General features: G+C 45.4%; 1 protein-coding gene across 2 annotated transcripts in view; it reads right to left on the reverse strand.

Moving 5' to 3' along the window:
- Nucleotides 1-877: 877 nt before the first annotated feature.
- LOC124113388 (3'-5' RNA helicase YTHDC2-like) overlaps nt 878-27,356 on the reverse strand; it is a 48,021-nt gene continuing 21,542 nt past the window's right edge. The window contains exons 18-33 of one of the 2 annotated variants that reach the window (XM_046473695.2): nt 27,203-27,285; nt 26,639-26,744; nt 25,670-25,789; nt 24,405-24,570; nt 23,596-23,702; nt 23,162-23,256; nt 22,235-22,411; nt 21,364-21,626; nt 20,585-20,706; nt 19,936-20,031; nt 10,859-10,955; nt 9,451-9,573; nt 7,031-7,323; nt 6,607-6,758; nt 4,239-4,323; nt 878-1,976 (exon numbers count right to left, since the gene is read on the reverse strand). In XM_046473695.2, the coding sequence (XP_046329651.2) occupies nt 1,293-1,976; nt 4,239-4,323; nt 6,607-6,758; nt 7,031-7,323; nt 9,451-9,573; nt 10,859-10,955; nt 19,936-20,031; nt 20,585-20,706; nt 21,364-21,626; nt 22,235-22,411; nt 23,162-23,256; nt 23,596-23,702; nt 24,405-24,570; nt 25,670-25,789; nt 26,639-26,744; nt 27,203-27,285 (2,769 nt within the window). In that variant the 3' untranslated portion in view covers nt 878-1,292. The other variant, XM_048392628.1, reaches the window with a different exon arrangement.

The raw sequence follows: 27,356 nt of genomic DNA on the forward strand, positions 1-27,356 counted from the left end.
AGCATTTTGCAGGCTGTATATTTGATTTGTCATCAATATTTGAACTTGCTCGTACGATTTCACATTATTCATAACCTAAATAATAAACCTGAAAGGAGGAAAGATATGCCTGCCTATATCTAAATAGTTTGATGCTCTGCAACACAGTTACTGAAATAGTAAGCTTGTATGTATTATCGAACTATTCTCTGGAGAGACAAACATAATTTCAAACAGTCTCCTCATGGGTTAATATATGCCGAGGTGCCAGAGACTGATGGAGACAATTAGGAATATAGGGATAAGTGATGGGTACAATTAGTAATTAATAATCAATTAAAGATTTCTGTTACAATGTAAACTATAGAGCCTTTGTGTTCTAGATTGTCTTTCACAAATGAAATTGTATTCTAGAATGACAGAATACTTAACTCTATTAACATCAAAATGATAATATTTCATCAAACAAAATTACATTTTCATGTCATGAAAGCAGAAATTTCATATTTTCCACTAGCTTAAAATGAGAGCTAACAATATTGCTATTTGGTGGATATATCACTGCTAAACAACATGCATACACAAACCAGCCAGCCTTGGTGACAGTCTTCCAGGAGTGACATGGCACACCTACCGTATTCGACGTATTAAGCGCCCGGGGCGCTCTCAAAATTGGAAATAGTGGGCTCTTATTAGAATATAATTTTGGTGAGAACAAAAACAGAGTTGAAAAATTGTAAATTTCGTACAGTAGTTTATGCTGACAGCCTGAAATGATACAAAAGAAAAGTATGTACGTATCATACACGAGAGATATATTTTCTAGAATTTAATTGCCCACAATTAAGAGTGCATATAACACACAAGTGAGTATTATACACAAATCAATAAGTCTTGTGTACATTGATCAATCGGAAGGGGTGCTAATTGGGATTGTTCACTAGCAAATATATTAGCAAATATCGCCATGGGCGCTTATTAGAGCGGGGCGCTTATTACGTCGAATACGGTATGTGTTTCTCTTAAAGAGGGACTATGCTCAGGTCTGTTGGCTGGCCTGGCAAGTTTGAGTCAATTCCTTCACCATGACTGTTTTCCTGCCAACTCCATTTTACAAGTTTATCAATCAAAGGTTAATGAGTACCCTACTTACACAGTGACAGTGTCTCAAGTTGGCATAGGGCACTACATTACATCATCCACAACGGACTGACAATGGGCACTAGACATCTAAGTCTACCCCCACAGGATGACAAATGTTTCAGTACATTATTTCTCTCTCAGTTGTACATGAATGGATTGGAGTCTCTATGTCAGTGGTGATATGAGCCTGGCCCAGAGTTGTAACCATGGTGACCTTGAAAGTTTGCACGACCATGACCAGATGAATGGCTACCTCTCTGTAGAATCATGACGGGTGAAATGCCCCCTCTCGGTGAGGAGGGCAGGTGCTGATGCTGATGCATCATGGGGCCCATGTAGCCCATTTGGTTGTACCCATGCTGAAAGTGGTTTTGGTTGAACATCCCCATTCCATGATGTCCTCCTACATGTCCCATATTGCCGTGGGGAACGTAATGACCCCCGCCACCTCCTCCACCATGGCGATTCTGGTGATGGTGGTTGTGGCCATGACCTTGATAATGTCCTTGACCTCCATGAGACCCTTGACCTTGGTAGTGACCTTTCTGACTAGTGGGAGTGTTTGAGCTATGCCCCGATCCCTGGCTGCTGGTGGATGAATTGGATCGGGTGAGGGATGAGGAGCTGGAGGACTTTGTGGCATTGTCTGCCGGACCAGACTCTGCCTGGCTGTCACTGTCACCATTGTCTTTCTGGTCAGGCGTATCACAGTCTTTGCTCAGGAGCTTTGGTGTAGTTGAGTTGTTGTGCTTCAGGATGACCTTGGTTCCTGAAGATGGGGACGAGCGCTTCTGGTAGTTCGGGTACTTGTCCCAGAGCTTCAGGAGGGCTTCTCCAACACTGGGCTCAATCTCCTGGTAGAACATAAATCATACTCATTGTTTGAATTGAAACAAAAGAAACAGAGACGGGGGTTCAGAAAGTTGTTTGTGTATTTGTTGTGTAATGCAGCACTCAGCAATATTCCGGCTATATGACTGCAGTCTGTAAATAATCGAGTCTGGACAAGACAATCCAGTGATTGACATCATGAGCATTGATCCACGCAATTGGGATAAAATGACATGCATCAACCAAGTCAGCGAGTCTGACCACCTGATCCTGTTGTCACCTCTTAAGACAAGCATAGTCGCCTTTTACTGCAAGCATGGGTTGCTGAAGACATATTCTACCCCAGATCTTCACGGGGTGAGACAAGCATGGGTTGCTGAAGACTGTTCTACCCCAGATCTTCACGGTTCAGAAAGTGTGAGTGTTTGGATTAATGCTGTTTGGGACAGTATTTCAGTCATCTCACACAGCAGGTAGGTGATGATGATGAAGATGTCTGCCACATTGGCACCACCAACAAGCACAGGTATATAGAGGACCCAAGAACCATAATGTCAGAATTCTTAGAATCAAACTCACTTCCTGCCTGGGATTGATGTAGTATCAAGGCATAAAGAGTCTTGAAAGAAGCAATTGCAAGGTCAAATTCATACTGAGACATCATTACCTTAATTCCTGATTGCATCCAAAAACCATATACAGTGATCGCTCGCTATTGCGCTCTTCGATAAAGCGCTACTTCGGTTATTACGCGCGGTAACGCATGGCTCCCAAAATTTATGTACACTTTTAATACTGAGAGTTTTACACAGACATGATTGTATTGTTGTTCGTTGTTTATTTGCACATAATGCTTCTCATTGCATAATCAACGGTTTATCGCTGAATGGAGTTATAATAATCTATTTGAAAATATCCGCGGCAAGTCCTGGAAATACGATTGTTCAACTAGTTAACTTTTCACACTATACATCCTTTGATCTTAGAAGCGCATGCATGCAATAAAAGAGAACCACAAGTGAAGTTTATATTCTTAATTAGTGGGCAATCCAATTTAAGGCTAAACTGTCACACACATGTAGTTGCTGTCACAACACGGTGGTCATTCATTTCGTAATCTCGCTTTCGTAACATCGCCTGTTTTTTCCCCGTAGTTATAACAAGCGATTTCATTGGATTAAAATTTGTTTCTAATGACGCTTTCTTGCCGAAATCTGCTACAAGTTTCGTGATTGGTCAATTTTGAGCACGTGACCTCAGGCAGCCAATCAAGCTTTGATACAAAGCTCGTGTTTGATAAATTTCAGAAGTTAGCGAAAGATTTTTTGTTAAATCGTGTTATTCTGAACGTTTTAAGCAGGAAATCACGATATATATTAAAAATATGGAACTTCGCGAATGTATCGTGCTAGGTTACGAGCTGTGACAAAGATTTTTCATGCATATATTTTTGCATTAAACGTTGTGTCCGAGCAGAGAATTCAAGGCGACGAAAGCCGAGATGTCATTTGACTTACATTACACGCGATCGCACGAAACGATGGAAATAATAACTTAGATGTAAGTTTGATTACTTTTAGATATATTTTTGTTGATTTTATTTATCACTTTGTATAATATATTTAAAGATTTGCTTAAAATAGTCTTTATTTTGCTCTTTGACATGTTCGATGCGGACCCGTTGTCGAAATGTGTGTCCGTGAATTTTATTTTCAATAACATCGCGGGAAATAGTGCATAATTTTTTAATTTATTGATAAAAAATGATAAATTAGAATGGAATACGTATTTCAGACATTGTGAAATATGACAGATTTAATAAATGAATGATATTACAGGTAGATCTAGGTCAATAAAAATATATACTATTTTGACGTGACGTGAGATAAACACATAGGCCTATTGATGATTTGAGATTTGCCGAGCGCGCTCCCCCGCCTCGGCCTCGGTTAAACGGCTCATCGTCTATAACGCCCACCAATTATTTGGACCCCATTGGTAGCGCAATAGCGAGCGATCACTGTACATTGAAATACGGCATTATAGATGCAAGTTGGATGCTTACTTTTTATTGATAGTATTTCATCCAGTGTGTATTTGTACATGGCAAACAGGGTGTCACTATTGTAGTCAGAACTTTCGATTCCTGAGATGATGGTGATCAAGACACATTCATATCTTCACTGACCTTAAGACAGCTGATAATAACTACAGTATACTAAGTATAGGAAATCATTGTACAAGAACCTCCTGGTGTGGGAAATGCCAGTTAATGTAATCTGTACCTGGCCGTCCCTGCTGACCTGGACCTTCTTGCTCTCGTTCCAGGGGTTGGTCAGATGGTGTGTGCTCTGGAAGGGGATCATTGCCCTGCAACATACACAGTACAGCTTAGGAGCAGAACAGGTCAGATAGTCACACCAACTACCAGGAAGCTAACCCTGGCTTATAGGAGGACAAAGAGCAAGGAATCTGTGATAGGAGGTGAGCAAGGAAGGGGATCATTGCCCTGCAACATACACAGTACAGCTTAGGAGCAGGACAGGTCAGATAGTCACACCAACTAGCAGAACATAGAGCAAGGAATCTGTGATAGGAGGAGAGCAAGGAAGGGGATCTTTGCCTTGCAACATACACAGTACAGCTTAGGAGCAGAACAGGTCAGATAGTCATACCAACTAGCAGGAAGCTAACCCTGGCTTATAGGAGGACAAAGAGCAAGGAATCTGTGATAGGAGGAGAGCAAGGAAGGGGATCTTTGCCTTGCAACATACACAGTACAGCTTAGGAGCAGGACAGGTCAGATAGTCACACCAACTAGCAGAACATAGAGCAAGGAATCTGTGATAGGAGGAGAGCAAGGAAGGGGATCTTTGCCTTGCAACATACACAGTACAGCTTAGGAGCAGGACAGGTCAGATAGTCACACCAACTAGCAGAACATAGAGCAAGGAATCTGTGATAGGAGGAGAGCAAGGAAGGGGATCTTTGCCTTGCAACATACACAGTACAGCTTAGGAGCAGAACAGGTCAGATAGTCATACCAACTAGCAGGAAGCTAACCCTGGCTTATAGGAGGACAAAGAGCAAGGAATCTGTGATAGGAGGAGAGCAAGGAAGGGGATCTTTGCCTTGCAACATACACAGTACAGCTTAGGAGCAGGACAGGTCAGATAGTCACACCAACTAGCAGAACATAGAGCAAGGAATCTGTGATAGGAGGAGAGCAAGGAAGGGGATCTTTGCCTTGCAACATACACAGTACAGCTTAGGAGCAGAACAGGTCAGATAGTCATACCAACTAGCAGGAAGCTAACCCTGGCTTATAGGAGGACAAAGAGCAAGGAATCTGTGATAGGAGGACAGCAAGGAAGGGGATCATTGCCCTGCAACATACACAGTACAGCTCAGGAGCAGAACAGGTCAGATAGTCATACCAACCAGCAGGAAGCTAACCCTGGCTTACAGGAGGACAAAGAGCAAGGAATCTGTGATAGGAGGTGAGCAAGGAAGGGGATCTTTGCCTTGCAACATACACAGTACAGCTTAGGAGCAGAACAGGTCAGATAGTCACACCAACTAGCAGGAAGCTAACCCTGGCTTACAGGAGGACAAAGAGCAAGAAATCTGTGATAGGAGGTGAGCGAGGAAGGGGATCTTTGCCTTGCAACATACACAGTACAGCTTAGGAACAGGACAGGTCAGATAGTCACACCAACTAGCAGAACATAGAGCAAGGAATCTGTGATAGGAGGAGAGCAAGGAAGGGGATCTTTGCCTTGCAACATACACAGTACAGCTTACGAGCAGGACAGGTCAGATAGTCACACCAACTAGCAGAACATAGAGCAAGGAATCTGTGATAGGAGGAGAGCAAGGAAGGGGATCTTTGCCTTGCAACATACACAGTACAGCTTACGAGCAGGACAGGTCAGATAGTCACACCAACCAGCAGGAAGCTAACCCTGGCTTACAGGAGAACATAGAGCAAGGAATCTGTGATAGGAGGTGAGCAAGGAAGGGGATCATTGCCTTGCAACATACACAGTACAGCTTAGGAGCAGGACAGGTCAGATAGTCACACCAACTAGCAGGAAGCTTACCCTGGCTTACAGGAGAACATAGAGCAAGGAATCTGTGATAGGAGGAGAGCAATACATATGGTTTATTGTCACATATGGGTCTTGAACACACTTCCAATAGATGAAGAGTCTGCTTGTGAAAAACAACCAAATTTATCACTGCCAGAAAAGAATATTGCTCAATGTAAGGGTATACCTGAATACAATATGACAGGCTGAGACTAGTCCTATAGACAGAACACAAATTTTCATGGTGTAAGGGAGATATAATTTTTAAGTCTGTGATAACTACCAGGAGTAAACAAAATTGTACAAAGGAGGTTGAAAATGTCCAAATGAAATGTCATTTCAACAGTGCATATCTTCGTACATAAAGATATGGACGGGCAAAGTACATTCTACTTGCTGAAGTAACCAAAGGACCAGTACAAATTACAGTAGATTTTCTAACATACATCCATAAAATGACCATAAATGACTTGATTGAGTCTTATTTTTTTCATACATTTCATGTACAAGTAAAAATAAGTACGTGCCAAATATCAATGGACAAAGAATAGTAAAGGCTTACCTCTTGACCCATTCAATGGCAAAGTTACCACTAAGGCCAGGTGAAATAAAATCTTGTGATTTGTCCTTTCGGATTTCAGACAGCATCTTGGCATAACCCTGGAAGTGACCGCTGCCTTGTATGGAGAAAATCAGGTAGACCGTCTTGCCATCCTACAATAAGAAACATACTGACTTTACACAGAACAGACATCGCCACAGTACAGTGAACTAGCCTGAACAGTCTCCAGCATAGCCCTCACAACAAATACTGACTTCATACAGAACAGACATCACCACTGTACTGTGAACTATCCTGGAAGGTCTTTAACATAGCCCTTATACTCAGGGCTGTTCCAGTAAATACAGTACTTATATATGTCAGCAACTATATGAGCCAACTGGGTAGTCTGGCAGTCATAAGTAGGAGAAAAGCCTCAACTGACCTGGAATGCCTTGTTGAGTTTCTTCTCATTGCTGACGGACGTGGCCCACAACCCCTTCTGCAGGGAGATGTCGAGGTTCTTCTGGTTGTTACACTTCATCACAAACAACCTGCAAGGGTGGGAGCTGTTCCCCCCAGGGTCCCGCTCCGCCCACTTAGAGGGGGAGGAGGGCTGGGGGGAAGGGCAGGGGGTGCTGCCGGCGCTGCCCTTCAAGCTGTTGGCGCTGCTGTTGCTGGCTGAGTTGCTGTGGACGGAGGATGTCTCCAGTCTGTCTTCACTGGTCTTGCTGCCTTCTGGAACAGAGAGGGAAACATGCATGGTTCTACGGGCTCTGTTGGTGTTCTATGCAAATAATGCCTATTCTAACATGAATTTTGAAATTACTCGATTCTCATTGGTCAATCAGAGCTATCAAATCACAAACAAGAGTCATCAGGAGATGACACATCCCCCCATTCTGGTGCAATTCAGAAATGGAGTTTGGCTACTTATACCCCACTTTTTTGCACCACCATTGGATACGTTCAGTTCAGTTACAAAAAAATAATGCTGTTCAGTATTTTTCAACATCCCTCGTTTTCAGTATAATTCCAACTTGTCATGAAAACATACAAAAATTCAAACAAGAGTCATCAGAGGATGACAAATCCCCCCTGCACCACAAATTCGAAGTCCAAATTGATGGGAGAATTACTATCTTATCTGTTTGTCCGTATACAAGAGTAGTTATTGAGATATCAATACCATGGAGTTGGGATTCGGAACTTTCCATTTTTATGTCAGGTACACGACAATACGAGTCAAAGTCAAAATGGTTGCCATGGAAACAGGAATTTTAATACATCTTAATTTTTTTTAATTTGTAAATAGCAAAAGGCACCACTTCAGCCCCTGATTAATGCACAAGTTTGGATGAAAAATGTTGAATAGTTTTTTTAGTTCTGCTCTCGAAACGACATCTACACCTAAGTCTACTTGTTTCAATGGAAACAGGAAAAAATCCAATTTTAAATTCCAAAATAGCAAAAGGCACCATTTCAGCCCTTGGTTAATACACGTACTCGGTATGGATAATAAGTCTTTCACAGTTTTCAAGTTGTGCTCCGGAAATGAAATCCACCCCTGACTTTTGAGAGTAAGTCCAAATTCTTTTAATGGAAATCAAGATAAATAAAACTGCCACAAAATCTGTAAACAGCAAAAGGCACCAAATCAGGATCTACCGGTATTTGATATATCTGCCAAGTTTTGTTGAAAGATATTGAATGTTTATTTTAGCTGTGCTCCTGAAAGGGAAATCCACCCCCTAATGAGACAAAGTACAAATTGTTTCCATGGAAATCGAGAAAAATAAAAATGCAAACAAATCTGTAAATAGCAAAAGGCACAGCTTCAGGATCTGTTTGACATATCTGCCAATTTTTGTTGAAAAATATTGAACCGTTTTCAAGCTCCAGAATAAAAATGATTATGGACTGACAGACGGATGGAAATTCTGATTGCTATATCACCCCCTTTTACAAAAAAAAGGAGGATAAAAAAAACCTCTGATCTAATTGGTTGGTTGGTTGGTTTGTTGTTTAACGCCGCACTCAGCAATATTCCAGCTATATGACGGCGGTCTGTAAATAATCGAGTCTGGACCAGACAATCCAGTGATTAATATAATGAGCATCGATCCACGCAATTGGGATCGATGACATGCATCAACCAAGTCAGCGAACCTGACCACCCGATCCCGTTAGTCGCCTTTTACGACAAGCATAGTCGCCTTTTACGGCAAGCATGGGTTGCTGAAGACCTATTCTACCCCGGAATCTTCACGGAGCCCTCTGATCTAAACAACATCACAGCAGAAGCTAATATTAATAGAAAAGCACTTCTTTCTCAGTCATTGTAGGTTTGCATTTTTAATTACATTTAGAAACGATAGAAATTGACTAACAGTGTATTTCAAGTTTTAGGGACCACAGAGATTTGGCGCTTTTATAAAGGCAACATTGATGTTCTATTTTCTGCGTCACAACGAGCATTATGACATTATTGCAGTGACATGCGTTGTGGAATGAAACATTGCAAGGCTTGCTTAGTTTACTTGGTGGGAGGGATTATATCTACAGGTAACCTAGCTCTAATGAAAATACATGTTTATCTCCTAATTAGGTGAATAAAAAGAACAGCTTATCTACTGGACTCCAGGAAATGACACACACATAAATTAAGGATTTAACACTGCAAATAACCACATCTCTGGCTTAAAACAACTTTCAATCAATCATTTTACACTGTGAGTGAATTATTCTGTGATTAGATTACAACACATATATCATAAACCTGAATAAGAAAATGTTTACTAATACACAGATTTCAGCCCATGCTGTTCTATAAATGTGTTGACAGTGAAACAGTGGACATCTTACTGAGGTTGATTTCCTTTCTCTTGGGTGGAGTTGCTGGGTATCTGCGGATGTTGTACTTGCTCTGGTTGTCATCGGCCTCGATGTAGCCTCGACTGCTGCCTGTCGTCATCATGGACTCTGCCGCTATATAAACAACACAACAACAGCAGGGATAGATAAACGACAGCAGGGATCCATGTTTATCGTAATGCCAAGCATGTGCTGCAATACGATTGGTCAATAAATGTTCTGATTCCCTGTAAATCTGGACTGTTTCTTGACATGTATGAATGTTGGCATGGTGACATGAATACTGTATTCCTTCATATATTGAATTTGTCTGATATTTATCTGAAGAAATTCACTTCAGTTAATAATTCATTGTTTCTCTGTCTTGATCTAGGTAGGTCTTGTCCTCCATGACATCCAACCATTCAAAACTGACATCATGTGTTCCCAGGTGTTTGAGTTCATATTGAAAGAGTGAGTGAGTGAGTGAGTGAGTGAGTGAGTGAGTGAGTGAGTGAGTGAGTGAGTGAGTGAGTGAGTGAGTGAGTGAGTGAGTGAGTGACCTAGTGAGTGAGTGAGTGAGTGAGTGAGAGTGAGTGAGTATGGTTTTACGTCTCTTTTAGGAATATTCCAGCAATATCACAACAGGGGGACACCAGAAATGGGCTTCAGTTATTCATATTCAAAGAGAGTGCAACTGAAAGGTGTTGATTTGAACAATATAGTTGTGGTTATTCAGTCATAATGCTTATCTCTTTATTCAACAGGTGCCATACATCTGCTTAGATTTGACTTTGTTGCATGTGTTGTTAGATGGCGCGGTCTGCAATATTCCAGCTAGCTGTGATTCATGTACATCATGGCAGGGTTGTTAGTGCAGTATGTAACAAACAAGAAAGTTATCAGTAAAACACCTTTGAACAACCCAAAGCCCTGTGTGATGACAAGTCAATATGAAAATCGTTTATAGGGAGCAGTACAAAGATGCGATTACCACAGCTATGTCCCAGCTATATCCCAGTGACCAGCAGTCTTGACCAGAGGTTCATGTTATTAGCACTGTCCTATACTGCCCCGCATGTTGACACTGTGTCCACCAAGTCACCCACCCTGGCCACACGTTCCATAAAGTCGACTCTTTATGTCTTATATTAAAAAGTCAGCACAGGGTACTAGGGACCTATTTGAACCCAGAATCCCAGTGCCCATACTATTTAGACTCTTTGTAAGACTTACACATAGGTCTGGGTCTTTGTCCAATACCAGCTGGACCTATTTGAAACCAGAATCCCAGTGCCCATACTATGTAGACTCTTTGTAGGACTTACACATAGGTCTGGGTCTTTGTCCAATACCAGCTGGACCTATTTGAAACCAGAATCCCAGTGCCCATACTATGTAGACTCTTTGTAGGACTTACACATAGGTCTGGGTCTTTGTCCAATACCAGCTGGTTGCTGCAGACCCTGAGACTGCTCCTCATTGGTGAGGACATTTATCACAGCTCGTACGACGGCCTGCAACACAGAATCTGGGGGTAACTCGAGTCACTTGGGACGTCATTGCCAGATTGATACAGTGTCTAACTGTAGCAATACACCAAGAGTGAACAACATCAACATGGTTAACTACCTGTGTCACCTGTATTCATCAAAATATTTTGCATTTTGTCAACAAGAAAACAGAATTATTACTATCACCCGCCAAGCTGATTTTCTAAAAGCATGAACTGCACACATGATGCACAAAATCTAAATCATGTAGCAAGGGATGTAACTCTTGATAAAAATAATTTATGGCACCAATTTTCACATTCGTGACCAACTCGTGTGATTCCGGGACAAGCTGAATAGCGGCTTGTGCCCCTCTCATTGCCACTGGGTTCCGTCTAAGCACAAACAGGCATAGCTAAAAGAATTGTCAACTCTTACATACTATACAGCATGATAGAACACATTTAACTGTATCTTGGATATATTTTTTTATGCAAGACAAAAACATATCCCTGAGAGATTCTTGAAGTCATATGTGCAGTCGTATTTTCGCACATGATATAGATCGATAGGGGGACGAGTTTTCTTGTAGGTTACAGAAAGGGGAGAAGTAGTGACGATTGCAATTTTCAAATTCAGTCTTGACAAGCATCTCTTAGATAAGCATGCAAACTTTTATTCATGTAATTTCAGTAGTTTCCGAAAAACAAAACATTTCACGCAGTATGTGCTACCCATGGAGCATGGGCCTTAACATTAAAAATCAATTTAAGACACCATTCTCTTTCAGATTAAATCCTCCTTGGGGCACTTATTGCATTTTCCTGGCTCAAGAAAATCTACATGACATAGTTGTAACCATTTTCCTTAATAAAAATTGTTACCACACAAAAAACTTTGTTTTTGTATGATATACGTCCACCCTTATGGTGCCTCACCCTCCACGGCGCGTCACGCCAAGGGAAGCAACTCTCACCCAAATCACTTTCCTTATGTCATCTGACAAAGACAGACGTGCTGTTTTTTTCAAGACAAAATAAAGACAAGATAATAACGTTCGTACAAGAACCATGGCAGACCAAAATGTATGTATGGTACATTTCTTTCATGCAAAGGCGTAATACCTCGCATTGTAAAGTTATAAAGTTGTAATTATGTGACACGTGTACGATACCTTTGAAATGAAGGCCATCGTAGCGTCCATTTTGTAGTGCCACGTATGATATATGTAACACCAGGGCCATCAAAAACGGCTTCGGTTTTTTAATCTATATCATCGGGCTTTAGCCTACAATCTTTTCCTTTAAATAAACCCAAGGTGGTGTGTTAATTATTTTAAATTACACTTACCTTTTTTACGGGTTTTCTACACCTTCGCGCGTAACACGCCCACTTTGGTGTTATATTTATACTACGACATTGGCTATTAGTATCGCGTTACCAATCGCATTCTAAATTACGCCTTTGCTTCTAGTTACACAATTTATGCACGTATCTTTCCGATCTTTCAATCGCACTGATACACTTTATTACCCTTCCCGCCAAACTAAAAAATTACGGTCTTTTTTACAGACCTTCAAACTGTGTACGGGGTGCTCGGCTTCGATTCCCCCCCAAGACAGGCATGATACTTGCATAAAGTGTTTGGCAGAAGACGGGCATGACGATGGGTCATGCCCGATCTGTGTTGCATTCACACCACGGGCGCAGAAAAAGAGAAATGTGGACCTCTTACACTTTAAGGGTCTATTGAAGGCGGGGGTGGACATTAGATCGGCAAAGACCGCCCCGCCCCCCTCAAAAAAAGTAAGAAAGGGTAAAAAGGCAGCTGAGACTGTCTCCTCCGCTCCCTCCCCGGGGGCCGGGGGAGAAGGCTCTAGGGTCCCCGTCACAATCACTGCACCCTCTCCTGCACCGTCTTTGGCAGACATCTCTGCCTTGTTGAGGTCGCAGATGGCGTCGATGATGGAGGAGGTAAAGTCTCAGCTCCGAGAGGAGTTGCGGACCGAGCCTTCCCCGTTGTCGGCGCCGGACGCGGCTTCGAGACCTTGTGATATGCCCGGCGTCGGCCGAGGCAGGCCACTTGGTCTCGGGGACGAACTCAGACCGGGCTTCGGCGCCGGCTCGAGGTCGCTCCCCAGCGGTGGGCTGGCGGGCACTGGCCCGTTCACTACCGACGCACAGTTCTCCCTAGCGGAGCCAGACGCCTCTTCCGAGGCCGAGGCTTCCTCTAGCGGATTTCTAGCCCAGAGCCAGGTGGGTTCCCTTGAACCCCCGGCACCTCGGGACCGGGACTCGGCTTCGGGCCGGGTGCAGCCCGGGGATGCGAAGGCCCAGGCCTTCGGGCGTCCCCTTCCGACTTCGTCTGCCTCTTCTCTCGGGGAAGAGTCGATTAATTTCGGCTCGGAATCGAGAGAGGAGGAGTGGATGGAGGAGGGGGGAGACGACTCGGAGACCTCGGGAATATTTTCCTTCGTTTCCTCGTTGAGGCATGTACGGGACAAGATTGTCCAGGTACTGCCTCAGGTGGCTGCGCCCATGCCCCAGTCGGATCCGACTGAGTTCTGCCTTCCGGGGGACGCTTTTGCTCCGAGCAAGGCGCCCCAGGTGCGGCTCCGTATTCTGTCTTCATTGGTGCATGAAGTCATCAACCCTCTGTTGTCGGGTGCCCGCAGGAAGTTCGACCTGCCCGAACTTATTAAGCGGTACCCGTTAGCAGAGGATGGTGATTTTGAGGTACCGGTGGTGGACGAATGCGTCTGGACCTCCGTTACCCTGGGGGGGTCTTCGACCCCCAACTTGGCTAAGGTCAAGCAGGGCCGGCGGTTGCCACCCTTTCCCGCGTGCGGTACGGAGCTGAAGGCTGCTTACGTTTGCTTCGAGGAGCAATATCGTAACGCATGTCAGAAGCTCTGGGTGTCCGTACACTCCGCTTATCGTCGGCCGTACAGAGGGAGTTAGCGGGAGAGGGGCCGGCCGACTCTTCGGAGTTGGCCGCGCAACTTACGGAGGTACATAGTCATCTTGCGAGGGACGCTATTCGTAGCTGTGCCTCGCAGATGATGTGCGCAGTCATGGGCATGCGCAGGCTGTGGATGTCGGTATCCAAATACTCGGCTTCCACACGCCAGGATCTACTTGCTTTGCCTTATAAGATGGGTGCCACCCTCTTCCCTGGGGCTCAGCAGGTGGTCCGAGAGGCCGCACAGTTGTATGCCTCCATCAAGGATTCTAAGGCCTTGTTGGAGGTACCATGCGTTAAACCGCGTAAGCGGACCTCTCCACTTGCTTCCTCCTACGCTGACGCGCCGGGTCAGAAGTCTGCACCTGCTTGGAAGCAGCCGCTTCCTTCAGGTAAGGGCGCCGGGAGGAGCAAGAGAGGCAGGGGCCGGGGCAGGGCAGCTGGTCGAGGCCAGCAGCCTTTTCGCGGGGCCGGGAACCCATCGGGTTCCCATTAGCGCCCGAAGCGCCCCGGGCGGACCCACGGTCGCATGTTTTCGAACTGCCGACAGCCAGGGTCCGCTGCCTCAAGCCGGATGTCCCCGTAGGCGGCCGACTGGCTCTATTCCTGCAGGAATGGGAGACAGTCACATCCAATCCCTGGACCCTGTCCACTCTAAGGGATGGCCATTTGCCTCGGTGGAAACATCATCCGCCCCCCTTCTCCAGGATAAAGCACACTCCGGTGCCTGCTACCCTGGAGAGGGCGGAATTCCTCCGTGCCGAGGTCGACGCACTTCTTATGAAGGCTGCGATCGAACCGGTTCCCGTGGGACAGGAAAGCGAGGGCTTCTACTCGACATATTTCCTAGTCACCAAAAAAGACGGAGGGTTCAGGCCTATTCTCAATCTGAGAAGGCTGAACAAACTTATAGAGGTACCGTCCTTCAGGATGGAGACACTGCGCTCGGTGATCTCAGCTGTCGAGACCGGAGAATGGCTAACGTCAATAGACCTAAAAGATGCCTATCTCCACGTACCCATACACCCCGAGTTCAAGAAATACCTCAGGTTTTCTTTCGACGGGAGGTGTTATCAGTTCAGGGTTCTACCATTCGGGATCGCTACGGCCCCAAGGGTGTTCACCAAGCTGATGTTGATTCCCGCCCAAGTGGCCAGGTCACAAGGTCGGTTCTGCCATCCGTACCTCGACGACTGGTTACTAAGAGCTCTATCGCAATCCCTGAGTCAGATAGCTACACAACAAGTGATAGATATTCTGATCACTCTAGGGTGGATAGTCAATCTCAAGAAGTCAGATCTGAGCCCTACTCAGAATCTAGTCTTCCTAGGGGCGAATTTCAACACGGTGAGCGGACTTGTATCTCTGTCACAAGATCGCATTACCAAGGTCAGAAGTGTTACTTCCCAGTTCCTTCTGTCCGCCAGTCACACTGCTCGTACATGGCTCCAGTTACTGGGCAACATGGCGGCGACAGTGGATGTGGTTTGGCGGGCGCGCTTGAGAATGAGACCCATTCAACAAGCGCTCCGTCGACTTTGGTTGAACTCGGAAGATCTCGAGACTGTTCTCGAGACTCCGCAGTGGCTCAATGCACACCTTCAGTGGTGGACCGAGGTCGGGAATCTGTCCCGGGGGCTCCCCCTCGACACTCCCGTGCCGTCTCTCACAGTTCAAACAGACGCGTCACTCTCCGGCTGGGGAGGCGTTCTGAACGATCACACTGCCTCGGGACTATGGTCCCAGCAGGAGATCAAACTGCATATCAATGTGCTAGAACTGAGAGCGGTCAGGTTGGTGTTCCAACGCTTCCTGGATCTGCTTCATGGCCAAGTGGTGCGTCTAGAGATGGACAACCAAACGGCGATGACTTACATCCGGAAGCAGGGGGGAACGGTGTCTCCGTCGCTTCTCCAAGAGACGTGGCAGTTCCTCCTATGGTGCGACTCACACGTTATCAGGGTGCTACCTGTTTATCTCCCGGGGGTCCACTCTAAGGGATGGCCATTTGCCTCGGTGGAAACATCATCCGCCCCCCTTCTCCGGGATAAAGCACACTCCGGTGCCTGCTACCCTGGAGAGGGCGGAATTCCTCCGTGCCGAGGTCGACGCACTTCTTATGAAGGCTGCGATCGAACCGGTTCCCGTGGGACAGGAAAGCGAGGGCTTCTACTCGACATATTTCCTAGTCACCAAAAAAGACGGAGGGTTCAGGCCTATTCTCAATCTGAGAAGGCTGAACAAACTTATAGAGGTACCGTCCTTCAGGATGGAGACACTGCGCTCGGTGATCTCAGCTGTCGAGACCGGAGAATGGCTAACGTCAATAGACCTAAAAGATGCCTATCTCCACGTACCCATACACCCCGAGTTCAAGAAATACCTCAGGTTTTCTTTCGACGGGAGGTGTTATCAGTTCAGGGTTCTACCATTCGGGATCGCTACAGCCCCAAGGGTGTTCACCAAGCTGATGTTGATTCCCGCCCAAGTGGCCAGGTCACAAGGTCGGTTCTGCCATCCGTACCTCGACGACTGGTTACTAAGAGCTCTATCGCAATCCCTGAGTCAGATAGCTACACAACAAGTGATAGATATTCTGATCACTCTAGGGTGGATAGTCAATCTCAAGAAGTCAGATCTGAGCCCTACTCAGAATCTAGTCTTCCTAGGGGCGAATTTCAACACGGTGAGCGGACTTGTATCTCTGTCACAAGATCGCATTACCAAGGTCAGAAGTGTTACTTCCCAGTTCCTTCTGTCCGCCAGTCACACTGCTCGTACATGGCTCCAGTTACTGGGCAACATGGCGGCGACAGTGGATGTGGTTTGGCGGGCGCGCTTGAGAATGAGACCCATTCAACAAGCGCTCCGTCGACTTTGGTTGAACTCGGAAGATCTCGAGACTGTTCTCGAGACTCCGCAGTGGCTCAATGCACACCTTCAGTGGTGGACCGAGGTCGGGAATCTGTCCCGGGGGCTCCCCCTCGACACTCCCGTGCCGTCTCTCACAGTTCAAACAGACGCGTCACTCTCCGGCTGGGGAGGCGTTCTGAACGATCACACTGCCTCGGGACTATGGTCCCAGCAGGAGATCAAACTGCATATCAATGTGCTAGAACTGAGAGCGGTCAGGTTGGTGTTCCAACGCTTCCTGGATCTGCTTCATGGCCAAGTGGTGCGTCTAGAGATGGACAACCAAACAGCGATGACTTACATCCGGAAGCAGGGGGGAACGGTGTCTCCGTCGCTTCTCCAAGAGACGTGGCAGTTCCTCCTATGGTGCGACTCACACGTTATCAGGGTGCTACCTGTTTATCTCCCGGGGGTAGACAACGTCCGTGCGGACGCTCTGTCTCGCCGGATCCTCGCTCCTCACGAGTGGAGGCTCGACCCGGGGATATTCGGGATTATCTCCCAGTTATACGGGTCGTTCCAGGTGGATCTGTTTGCGTCTGGGGTGAATCACCAGACACCAACGTTCTGCTCCCGAGTCCCCGACCCGAGGTCGGTGGCACCGGACGCCTTCCAGCTAGATTGGACGGACAGAATACTGTGGGCATTCCCCCCAGTACCTCTGATTTCCAAGGTCCTGTCTCAGCTAGCCACTCAGCCTGCGCGACTACTTGTGCTCCTGGCACCCCTTTGGTCGGCGCAGAGTTGGTTTCCAGTCATACTCAGGTTTCTGGCTCAGCCTCCTGTTCTATTACCTTTACGACCGGACCTCCTATCCCAGAACGAGGCCCTCCACCCGAATCCCAGGATTCAGTGGGTGGCTTGGCCACTGTCCGGAATCGCCTCCAGGAGAGCGGTATTCCTGCACGAGTTGCAGACACAATACTGGCTTCGCGGAGGGATTCGACAAACGTTCAGTACGAGGATAGATGGGCCTGCTATGCGCGCTGGTGTGTTGATAGAAGGATTGCAGATCCCTTTTCTGCAGATCTCGTAGCCGTACTTGAGTTCCTCCAGTCGTGACTAGATGTCGGCCTGGCCGCATCGACAGTCCGGGGGTACTCTACAGCTATCGCTGCCTTTCACGTCCCCGTCGACGGGGCACTTTTGGGTGCGCACCCATTAGTGCAGCGTTTTTTAGCAGGTGTGGACAGGATCCGACCGCCTGTCCGGCGGATCAGTCCCCCTTGGGAATTGTCAATCGTTCTTGATTGGCTGTCCGGTCCTTCTTTTCGGGATCTGTCGTCTCTCTCTCTTCAGCTGTTGAGCTGGAAGACGGCGTTCCTTGTGGCGGTAACGTCCGGCAGACGGGTAGGCGACATTCACGCAATGTCAGCCGATCCCGTACTAACTGTCTTTCACCGGGACAGGGTCAGTATTCGCCTGCCGGACTCTTACCGTCCTTAGGTCGCACACGCCTTCCACGTGACGGCTCCTATTGAGCTACCTGCTCTTTCACAGCCTTCCTCGTCGGGGACCACTACAAGACATGCTCATGTCTTGGATGTCCGCAGGACCCTTAAGTCCTATATCAGCAGAACTAAGGGTATCCGTAAGGATAATCAACTATTTTGCTGTTATGGCGGTAGGAAGGCTGGCTCACCTGCGAGCAAACAAACTATCTCGCGGTGGATAGTCTCTACTATATGTACGGCGTACACGCTTCAAGGCAGGGACCCCCCTACCAAGTTGAAGGCTCATTCGGTTAGAGCAGTGGCTACGACACAAGCGTATGCTGCGGCTCTGCCCATTGAGGAGATCTGCTCCGCGGCTATTTGGAGCCAGCCGAGCACGTTCATCAAACATTACCAACTCGACAAACACTCAAGCGAGCGTGCTCGGTTTGGTCAGTCAGTTCTCCGAACTGGGCAAAGTTCTACATCTCTAGCCGATTGAGCCTTCGAGATTTTAGACCGCCCGGACCGGTTATAACACTGCTCAGTAACGGTCCGGATTTTATCTTCTACGGTCGATACAATACAAGCCATTACTAGTCGATAATCATCGTAATTGCACATGCACTCCTTCGATTACGGGGACCCTCTGGCCTAGCTCTGTGCGGGTTTATAGTCTCTCGTGATCTGTGCCCCCAATATCACTTGTTCAAAAAAGTGGGTGGGGTGGGGGTTGTGTGTGTCTCGAGTTCTCGATATGATAAGCCACAAAGAATGTCTCTTTTCATTGTGTATGGTCGATAACGCCCTGTCTCCAGCCCCCGCCTTTCGACGGTGGTGCCTCACGATAAGGTTGGTTCCATTTATTGAACTCTTGTTTATTCATTGAAATAATCAAAATACGATGTATTTTATGCACGCTTGTTGCTGACGGATGCCACTTCCTAGATTATCTTTAGGAGTCTATCTTGATGCAATAAGTGCCCCAAGGAGGATTTAATCTGAAAGAGAATTTTACAAACCTGTAGAGGTTATGAATTCTCTGATGAAATCCTCCTTGGGGCACGGCCACCCGCCTCCCCACATTCCGTCAGCATTAGACATATGGAAAGTGATTTGGGTGAGAGTTGCTTCCCTTGGCGTGACGCGCCGTGGAGGGTGAGGCACCATAAGGGTGGACGTATATCATACAAAAACAAAGTTTTTTGTGTGGTAACAATTTTTATTAAGGAAAATGGTTACAACTATGTCATGTAGATTTTCTTGAGCCAGGAAAATGCAATAAGTGCCCCAAGGAGGATTTCATCAGAGAATTCATAACCTCTACAGGTTTGTAAAAAAATTTTAAGTCATTTGAGCACATCATGATCATGATCAGTAGCATTACAGAGTAAAATTTCTTTTCTCTAACTTTAATAGTTTTTGAGAAAATTTGTCCCTATTGATGAAACGGATGGAAGGACGGATGAATTGCATTCCGAACATCGTGGCAGAGAATAATTACAGGAAAGTCTATGTAAAGACATAAAGTTTATTGTGCAATCTTAAATACTGTCTATATGGTTCCATTAGAAATCACAATATATTTCAATGATGTATTGAAAATTTCCAATAAATGAGTCCTACTTCATAATTGATATTCTCTCAAAGATTTCAATTTCTTGTTACCCGAATGTTTATATTTTTTTTAATTTACCTCATCCATTTGCGACCATGGTTTGGACGGAGCTTTCATCCTCCTCTGGAATAGACTGTGCCACTTCTGTCTCAGCTGCAGCACCAAGTTGGCCGACTGTGGAACAAAGTTTGTCAGTACTTGTTAGTAGGCACTCCAGTCAGACAGAGTCCATGTTTATAAGTACCTGCCTTGTCAGCATGATGTCCCACTTTGAAATGCTACATGCTTATTCTTCACAGACCGGTCGACAGGCGAGTGTATCCTGCCCCCAACTCCAGTAGATGGACACACTGGCAGTACAACTGACCCCTTCCCCCCCAGCCAGGCGAGTGTATCCTGCCCCCAACTCCAGTAGATGGACACACTGGCAGTACAACTGACCCCTTCCCCCCCCCAGCCAGGCGAGTGTATTCTGCCCCACACTCCAGTAGATGGACACACTGGCAGTACAACTACAACTGACCCCCCCAGCCAGGTGTGCTCTCTCTTCCCCCCCCCCCCCCCTCAGCCAGGCGAGTGTATCCTGCCCCACACTCCAGTAGATGGACACACTGGCAGTACAACTGACCCCCCCACCCCCCCCAGCCAGGCGAGTGTATCCTGGCCCCCACTCCAGTAGATGGACACACTGGCAGTACAACTGACCTCCCCAGCCAGGTGTGCTCACCTCCTTGTCCAGCCGGAAACACAGCCAGTCGTCCAACTGCAGGGTGGATTTCTTCAGGTCCTCCTTGTCCTCCCCCTCACTGTCGCTGCTGTTGTCAGCGTACATGCCGTCACCCGCCTCACCTGGAGTGCAAATGGGATTACAAAGGTAGGTATTTAATGCCATAATCTTGATGACCTTTGTTCAGGTGAGCTAAGACAAGATACCATAGTATGGACCTGATGAGTCCCTTATTTATCCATCATTTGACTCCTGAACTTCTAGAAACTAAACTGGATGGCCCAGGTCACTATATACAATGTTATTGTTACTAGGAAACTGCAATATGACTAACCTGATGGCAGATAAGACATGTTTTGCTCCCTTGACAATAGCAAGGTAAGGTGAAATTGGGCTTAACGTCACATCCAAGATCATTGCACTTATATAGCGACGTGCTAATTCCCTACTCAGACACAGTATACTGACTCCGAGCCGACCAGTCCTTGTTTTAGCCCCTTAATGCCAAGCACCAGACAGGGTAACAACAAGTACCATCTTTTAATGTCTTTTGGTATGACGCGGCCAGGGATCGAACCACCAGGAGACCATGGAGGCGGTCTTGACAATAGTGAGTGAGTGAGCTGGATTAAACGCCACTGTACAGTATTCCAGTAGTATTTTGACATGTCAGCTTAATGTGGGTGTCCCTTGATGATAGCCCACTGTAATTTGAGAAGTGGTAATCTGTTCATAATGTGAACATGTACAGTAGAATGTAATTTATACTTTCCACCTACGGTCATGGATGCCCTCTGCCTCCCTAATGGCTTCCGGCGGCAGCTTGGATGGACCAGCAAAGATGGCCACAGCGACAGCTGACAGGACTGTGCAGCACTTGGCACTGGCCATCTTGTTGAAGCGGGTCATTTCCTCATAGATCAACCAATCCCCTTGGAGCATGCGGACAGACTTGGCATGGGTGGAGGCCACATTCACCCACTCAGTTGTGGGGGCAGGGCTTAGAACAGAGCTGCTGTGGAAACGCACCTTGGACTCTTTCCTAGAACAGTAACACACTTGCTTGAAAGCAATTCCCTAAACAAGAAAGTAAAATACAGTGTTAGAGAAAGTGTAGTGAGTGAGTATGGGTTTACGCCGCTTTTAGGAATATTCCAGCAATATCACAGCAGGGGACACCAGAAATGGGCTTCACACATTGTACCCATGTCGGGAATCGAACCCAGGTCTTCGACGTGACGAGTCAACGCTTTAACCACTAGGCTACCCCACGGTCCCTAGAGTAAGTGTAAGGGGAGTAACTGATACATCATAGTGGTCACTGTGATATCCAGGCAAAGTCGTACTCCGCAGCAATTGTAACCAAAGTTGCCTTTTGCGGGTGAACTGAGGTGTAATGTCACGATAAATGCCTCTGTCATGATAAATGCCTCTGAAAACAAGCTTTGGTACTGGAGACATATGGATCTCCATACAGTGGTACGATGAAGCCTTTCAGCTATAAAATAATAAACATTTCCTTACTTGTGCTGCTCTCAACAAATTGTTTGAAACACACGGAAGTCAAACATGAAATGTATCACCATCAAATATATGTTTGTAGAAAGAGAGCAAATTCCTATTGCCTCCTAATGTGATATCCTTGCTTACTGAGTGACGACAACGTTCCTGTTCCGGTCCACACATGCAATGTTGGGGTACATGCCAGCACACAGGGCAGCCTTCACCACAGCCCAGTTCTCCGAGTTGGTGTTCAAGTCCCGGATGTCACCGCCGCCCCGAGCTCGTACAAACCCTGAGGCTCTCAGCTGACCCAACAACTGAGTTCTGTAACATGAATATCAGGAATAAGAACACCCATCATTCAGCAAGGTATAATAATTCTAACTTCAATATCAACTCAGTTTGACTTAATATTACTCCGAACACTGATGCACATTGTCTTCATCTTACTCCTTAAAGTATTTTGGTGATAAGGTTTCAAGCCAAGGTGACATCATTTGCTTGTCACAATTGTCAAAACAGACACAGAGATTTGTACAGAAAATCATAGTCAAGGTGAACTAAAAATATTAACACATATGGGTGCACCCTTTTATCTAAACAATTCAGATAGGTACAGCTGTCATCTGACAATCCATAGTGTTGTGTAACACTGCTTTCCCTAACAATGGTTGAGTAGTATAACAAGTGAGCAGATTACCTCATGCCAGCCACAGCACTGTGTAACACTGCTATCCCTAACAATAGTTGAGTAATATAACAAGTGAGCAGATTACCTCATGCCAGCCACAGCACTGTGTAACACTGCTACCCCTAACAATAGTTGAGTAGTATTACAAGTGAGCAGATTACCTCATGCCAGCCACAGCATTGTGTAACACTGCTATCCCTAACAATAGTTGAGTAGTATAACAAGTGAGCAGATTACCTCACCCAGCCTCAGCACTGTGTAACACTGCTATCCCTAACAATGGTTGAGTAGTATTACAAGTGAGCAGTTTACCTCACCCAGCCACAGCACTGTGTAACACTGCTATCCCTAACAATGATTCAGTAGCATAACAAGTGGTTTACCTCATGCCAACTATCATCTCCATGCTGGCCGAGGAGAGGAAGTTCCTGTCACAAAAGGATCTCTCCCAACCCTCTGTCCGAGCCTTCTGCCATGCCTGGAGACAGACAATATCTGCATGTTAGCTACATACACACCATACATAACACAAGTACCTACAATACGTGCATATACTTCAGCCTTATGAGTTTCAGACAAATAAGAAATTGATTTGCACTGAGAATATAGAACCACATGTGACTCAGAGTATCATATGTCAAGAGTATTTTGGATCCCTGCAGTAAAGATATAATCTCCGCCAAAATACAAAATTTAAGTATCTAATGTCCAAGTCTAAGATACAACTGCTCCAAAACAACAGGCTGTGACAGTATGACCTCAGTTACTGAACGTCCCCAGAGCCAAGTTTCTCACTAGACATCTCCAACTACAATACCTGGAAAGCTCGGAGGAGAGCCATGTGGTCACTGAATGTTCCTGAAGCGAACTTTCTCCGTGCCATAGCTGCAGACCTCTTCTGGTGAGGCTGTGAGGGGAGGGTGACTGCAACAAAGTGACACAGCATGAAATCTGTGTAGAGTATATGGACGAAAGATCTTGAGCATATACAGCGCCATATTTTGTTTTAAGGCTGTTGTCGGTGATTCCGTAATTCGAATGGACAACCCTCCCATATAATGGGCTCAACCCATGCTGCTTCACTCAATATAAGAAATACATATATATACAACTTACACCTGATTTTTTCATATGACAATAGGTCCCGTAGGATCCGGGGTAGAATAGGTCTTCAGCAACCCATGCTTGCCGTAAAAAGGCGACTATGCTTGTCGTAAGAGGTGACTAACGGGATCGGTTTACAGTGTGTTGTTAGAACAGTATGTGAATTAATAGAAAAACAAATGATGTTTGAACATCTCAAATCAAACTTAATAGGACTGTAAATTGGCCCAAGTCCTAAATGGATTGGGTGGGCAGCTGATTGATGCATGTCATCATAACCTGATGTCGGGGAGCCTTGCTCAATATATCAATCAACAGACAGTCTGGTCCAGACTCGATTATTTATAGGCGGCCATCATAAAGCTGAGTGCAGCGTTAAACAACAAACAAACAAACAAACCAAAAAGGTGGTGCTGAGAAACCACTGATCAAAATTGGAGAGAATCTGAGATTTGAAACCCTACTTGGACAACTGGGACACTACTGCCCCCTGTTTAACTATTGACTAAGCTGAGTACCCACATGGGTCCTTGTAAGCCAGAGCGCAGACAATGGTGAGGATAGGGTCAAGACACTTGAGCACCACCGAGTACAGAACCATCTTGCCCAGACGGGGCTCCACAGGGAGGTCAGTCAGATGGTGGCCTAGCTCCGTCAGATCCTCCCACGTGTCCAGTGCATCCATTTGCTGAAACAGCAGGTGAAGAAACTACAGTGATGTATAGGAACTAGGTAGGCCAGGAAACTCTGTTTCTGATGGGATATTCATGAGTCAACAATCTGTTATTAAGTCAACAAAGTTTCAGAATGTAATAAAGTATTTCAGAAAGAAGAAGAATTTAAGACTGAAGTAATGTGTAATGAAATGTCCCTTTTGACATATAGCAAAACTAATGCAATCTCAAGTCTAGCACGTCCACGGATAAAGAAAGGGATTTATGACAGCTAAGGTCCCTTTTTGGAGCAGCGATAGAAACTAACTGTCTTAGTCCACCCTTAACAATAATTTCTACTAGTCCTCATGTTACCCATCTTCCCGAGGCAAGGGAGTTAACTGACTATAAAAGTCCAGTTTCAACATTTGCCGAACTAGGCTGGAATTATGGAGTTATATTTTGGTTGAACTAGCGAGTCTATGCATAGTCCAATCAAGAACGAAATCGACATGCAGGTCGTAAACATGGCAACTGCCGTGCAGATTTTTGCCGATTGCGGGATTTGCAGAGCTTGTGTACCATCAACTGGGTGTTGACAGATATTTCCAATTATTTTCATGTTTTTACTCAAGGTGCCAAAAGTGATATGATGCACTTCGCAGGGTAAAACCCGTTTTATGGCAATAAATATCTTGAATATTGATCAGATTGTCTTGACTGGGTGCAAACATTTTGCTTGTAGCAAATGCAAGTAACATATTAGGTGAGGAATCTGATTGGTCAACAGGAAAGACATAGAAGGGACACTGGTGGCACTTTGATCGAGCCACGAAGTTCCAGCCTAGTTCAGCAAGGATCCTGGAAACTGGACTTTTACAGCCAAATAACTCCCTTGCCTCATGCAGATGTATGATACCTTAACTATTGGGCCGTTTGGCAAGGACTACAGGACCAGTGTGTGCCAATTTCTAACACTGTGTTACCAAGTCCCAAACCCAATTCTAAAATGTGAACTTGATTTGATGTATTTGATGTAATGATGTCACAATGCCATTAGCCTTAACATCATCTAAGCGACAGGCCTGACAGTTAATGCATATACAATCCAGGGGTGGCTTGAGGCAGGCTTACCTTTAGGAGTTGGACTGCGTTCCTCGTGATGAGAAAAGATGGAGGTTCGGGACACTTGGCGAGGAAGTCAGCGATGCTCATGTTGACAGGGGCCAACAGCTTGGTGAAGAGGCACAACTCCTGGAAGTCAATGAACACATCAGCATGACAGACATACAGCAAGCCAGGGTTATGTATTGTTTGTTTGCTGTTTAACCCCACACTCAACAATATTCCAGCTATATGATGGCGGTCTGTAAATAATCAAATCTGGACCAGACAATCCAGTGATTGACATCATGAGCATCGATCCACGCACATTGAAATACAATAACATGCTTCAACCAAGTCAGCGAGCCTGACCACCCAATCCCGCGAGTCGCCTCTCATGACAAGCATAGTCGCCTTTTTACGACAAGTATGGGTTGCTGAAGACCTCTTCTACATGTTCTATGCCGGATGTTCACAGGGAAATGTAAACTTGTGACAATCACAACAGAGTGTGATAAATGAAGAAAATCACTTTGAGACATTCACAGCATCAGCATAAAAATTGTGTTAATTAATAAAAGCCCAAACAAGAATTCACCTCTGTAAAGATCCAGTGGGATGTTCATATTGTATGGGCAACTTTACCAGTAATTGTCAAACATATTCTGTAAGTGGGTAAAAAAAGTTCCTTGTAGGATTGTACTTAATCAGTATGTTAATCACTCTCACACCCTGTCTCAAAACAATATTGATCATCCTGCTAGAATGAACTATAAAAACATTCATCAGTGAACTAAACTCACGGTGAAACTACTTCTAAAACAGTGACATTGAACTTCAAAAACAACCAATCAAATGCCAGATAATATTCAATGTGCATGATGACAGAAATTGAAAATTGTATGAATTGTCAGAAAAATCTTGAAAATGGAATAATCATATTTCATAGTCAACAAATTAGAGTTAGTTTTGAGTTCAAGTGCCTTTAACAAAGACTACCTGGAGTGGATATCTGAGGATTTCTGGTTGCTGGTACTCTTGCATACTGCTGTAGCGAATACGGCTGAACATGTGATAGCAGACCCCCGGCCGACACCGACCAGCTCTGAAATAAAATGCACAAGAATGATGCATGTCTCATTCCAAATCTTTCAAAAAGGCTGTTTGAAAGAACTGTTTCAACATCTGACAGAATGCTATTATCTCTTATTAGATATCATAATTCATGTCTTATCAAAAGATCTACATAATAGTATTTATCTAGCATTTCTAAGTCACATTAACCATGTGGAGGATTCAGGAGAAGAAAGGGTCCCTAGTTCCCCATGCTAGTCTTATAACAGCTGACTTGGAGGTCAGACTCTAGGACATGACTGATTTTTTGTCATCGGCCACCGATGACATGGATACTTGTTCATGCTCCCTACCACTGTTTTGTAAGGTCCAGATTCTCATTCATTTATGGATCATCAGGATGTTTCTGGAACATTGCTGACTGTGGGGATGAACAACATTCACTCACTCACTCAAGCCGACTGATATCAACAGAACAACTTATCTTACCTCCCTTTCCTCTGCAAACCACTGGCCTTAGAGATCCAGTTGCTCTTCAGCATAGAGCATGAAGACAAAGCATCAAATGATTTCTGAAGATGAACAAAGCTAAGTATTATGACAACCATTATTGTATCATCACTGTGTGTTACATATCGTCAAC

This window comes from Haliotis rufescens, unplaced genomic scaffold (assembly GCF_023055435.1).
Source record: "Haliotis rufescens isolate VD_foot unplaced genomic scaffold, xgHalRufe1.0.p SCAF_1, whole genome shotgun sequence".
In the NCBI taxonomy this organism is placed as follows: Eukaryota; Metazoa; Mollusca; class Gastropoda; order Lepetellida; family Haliotidae; genus Haliotis; species Haliotis rufescens.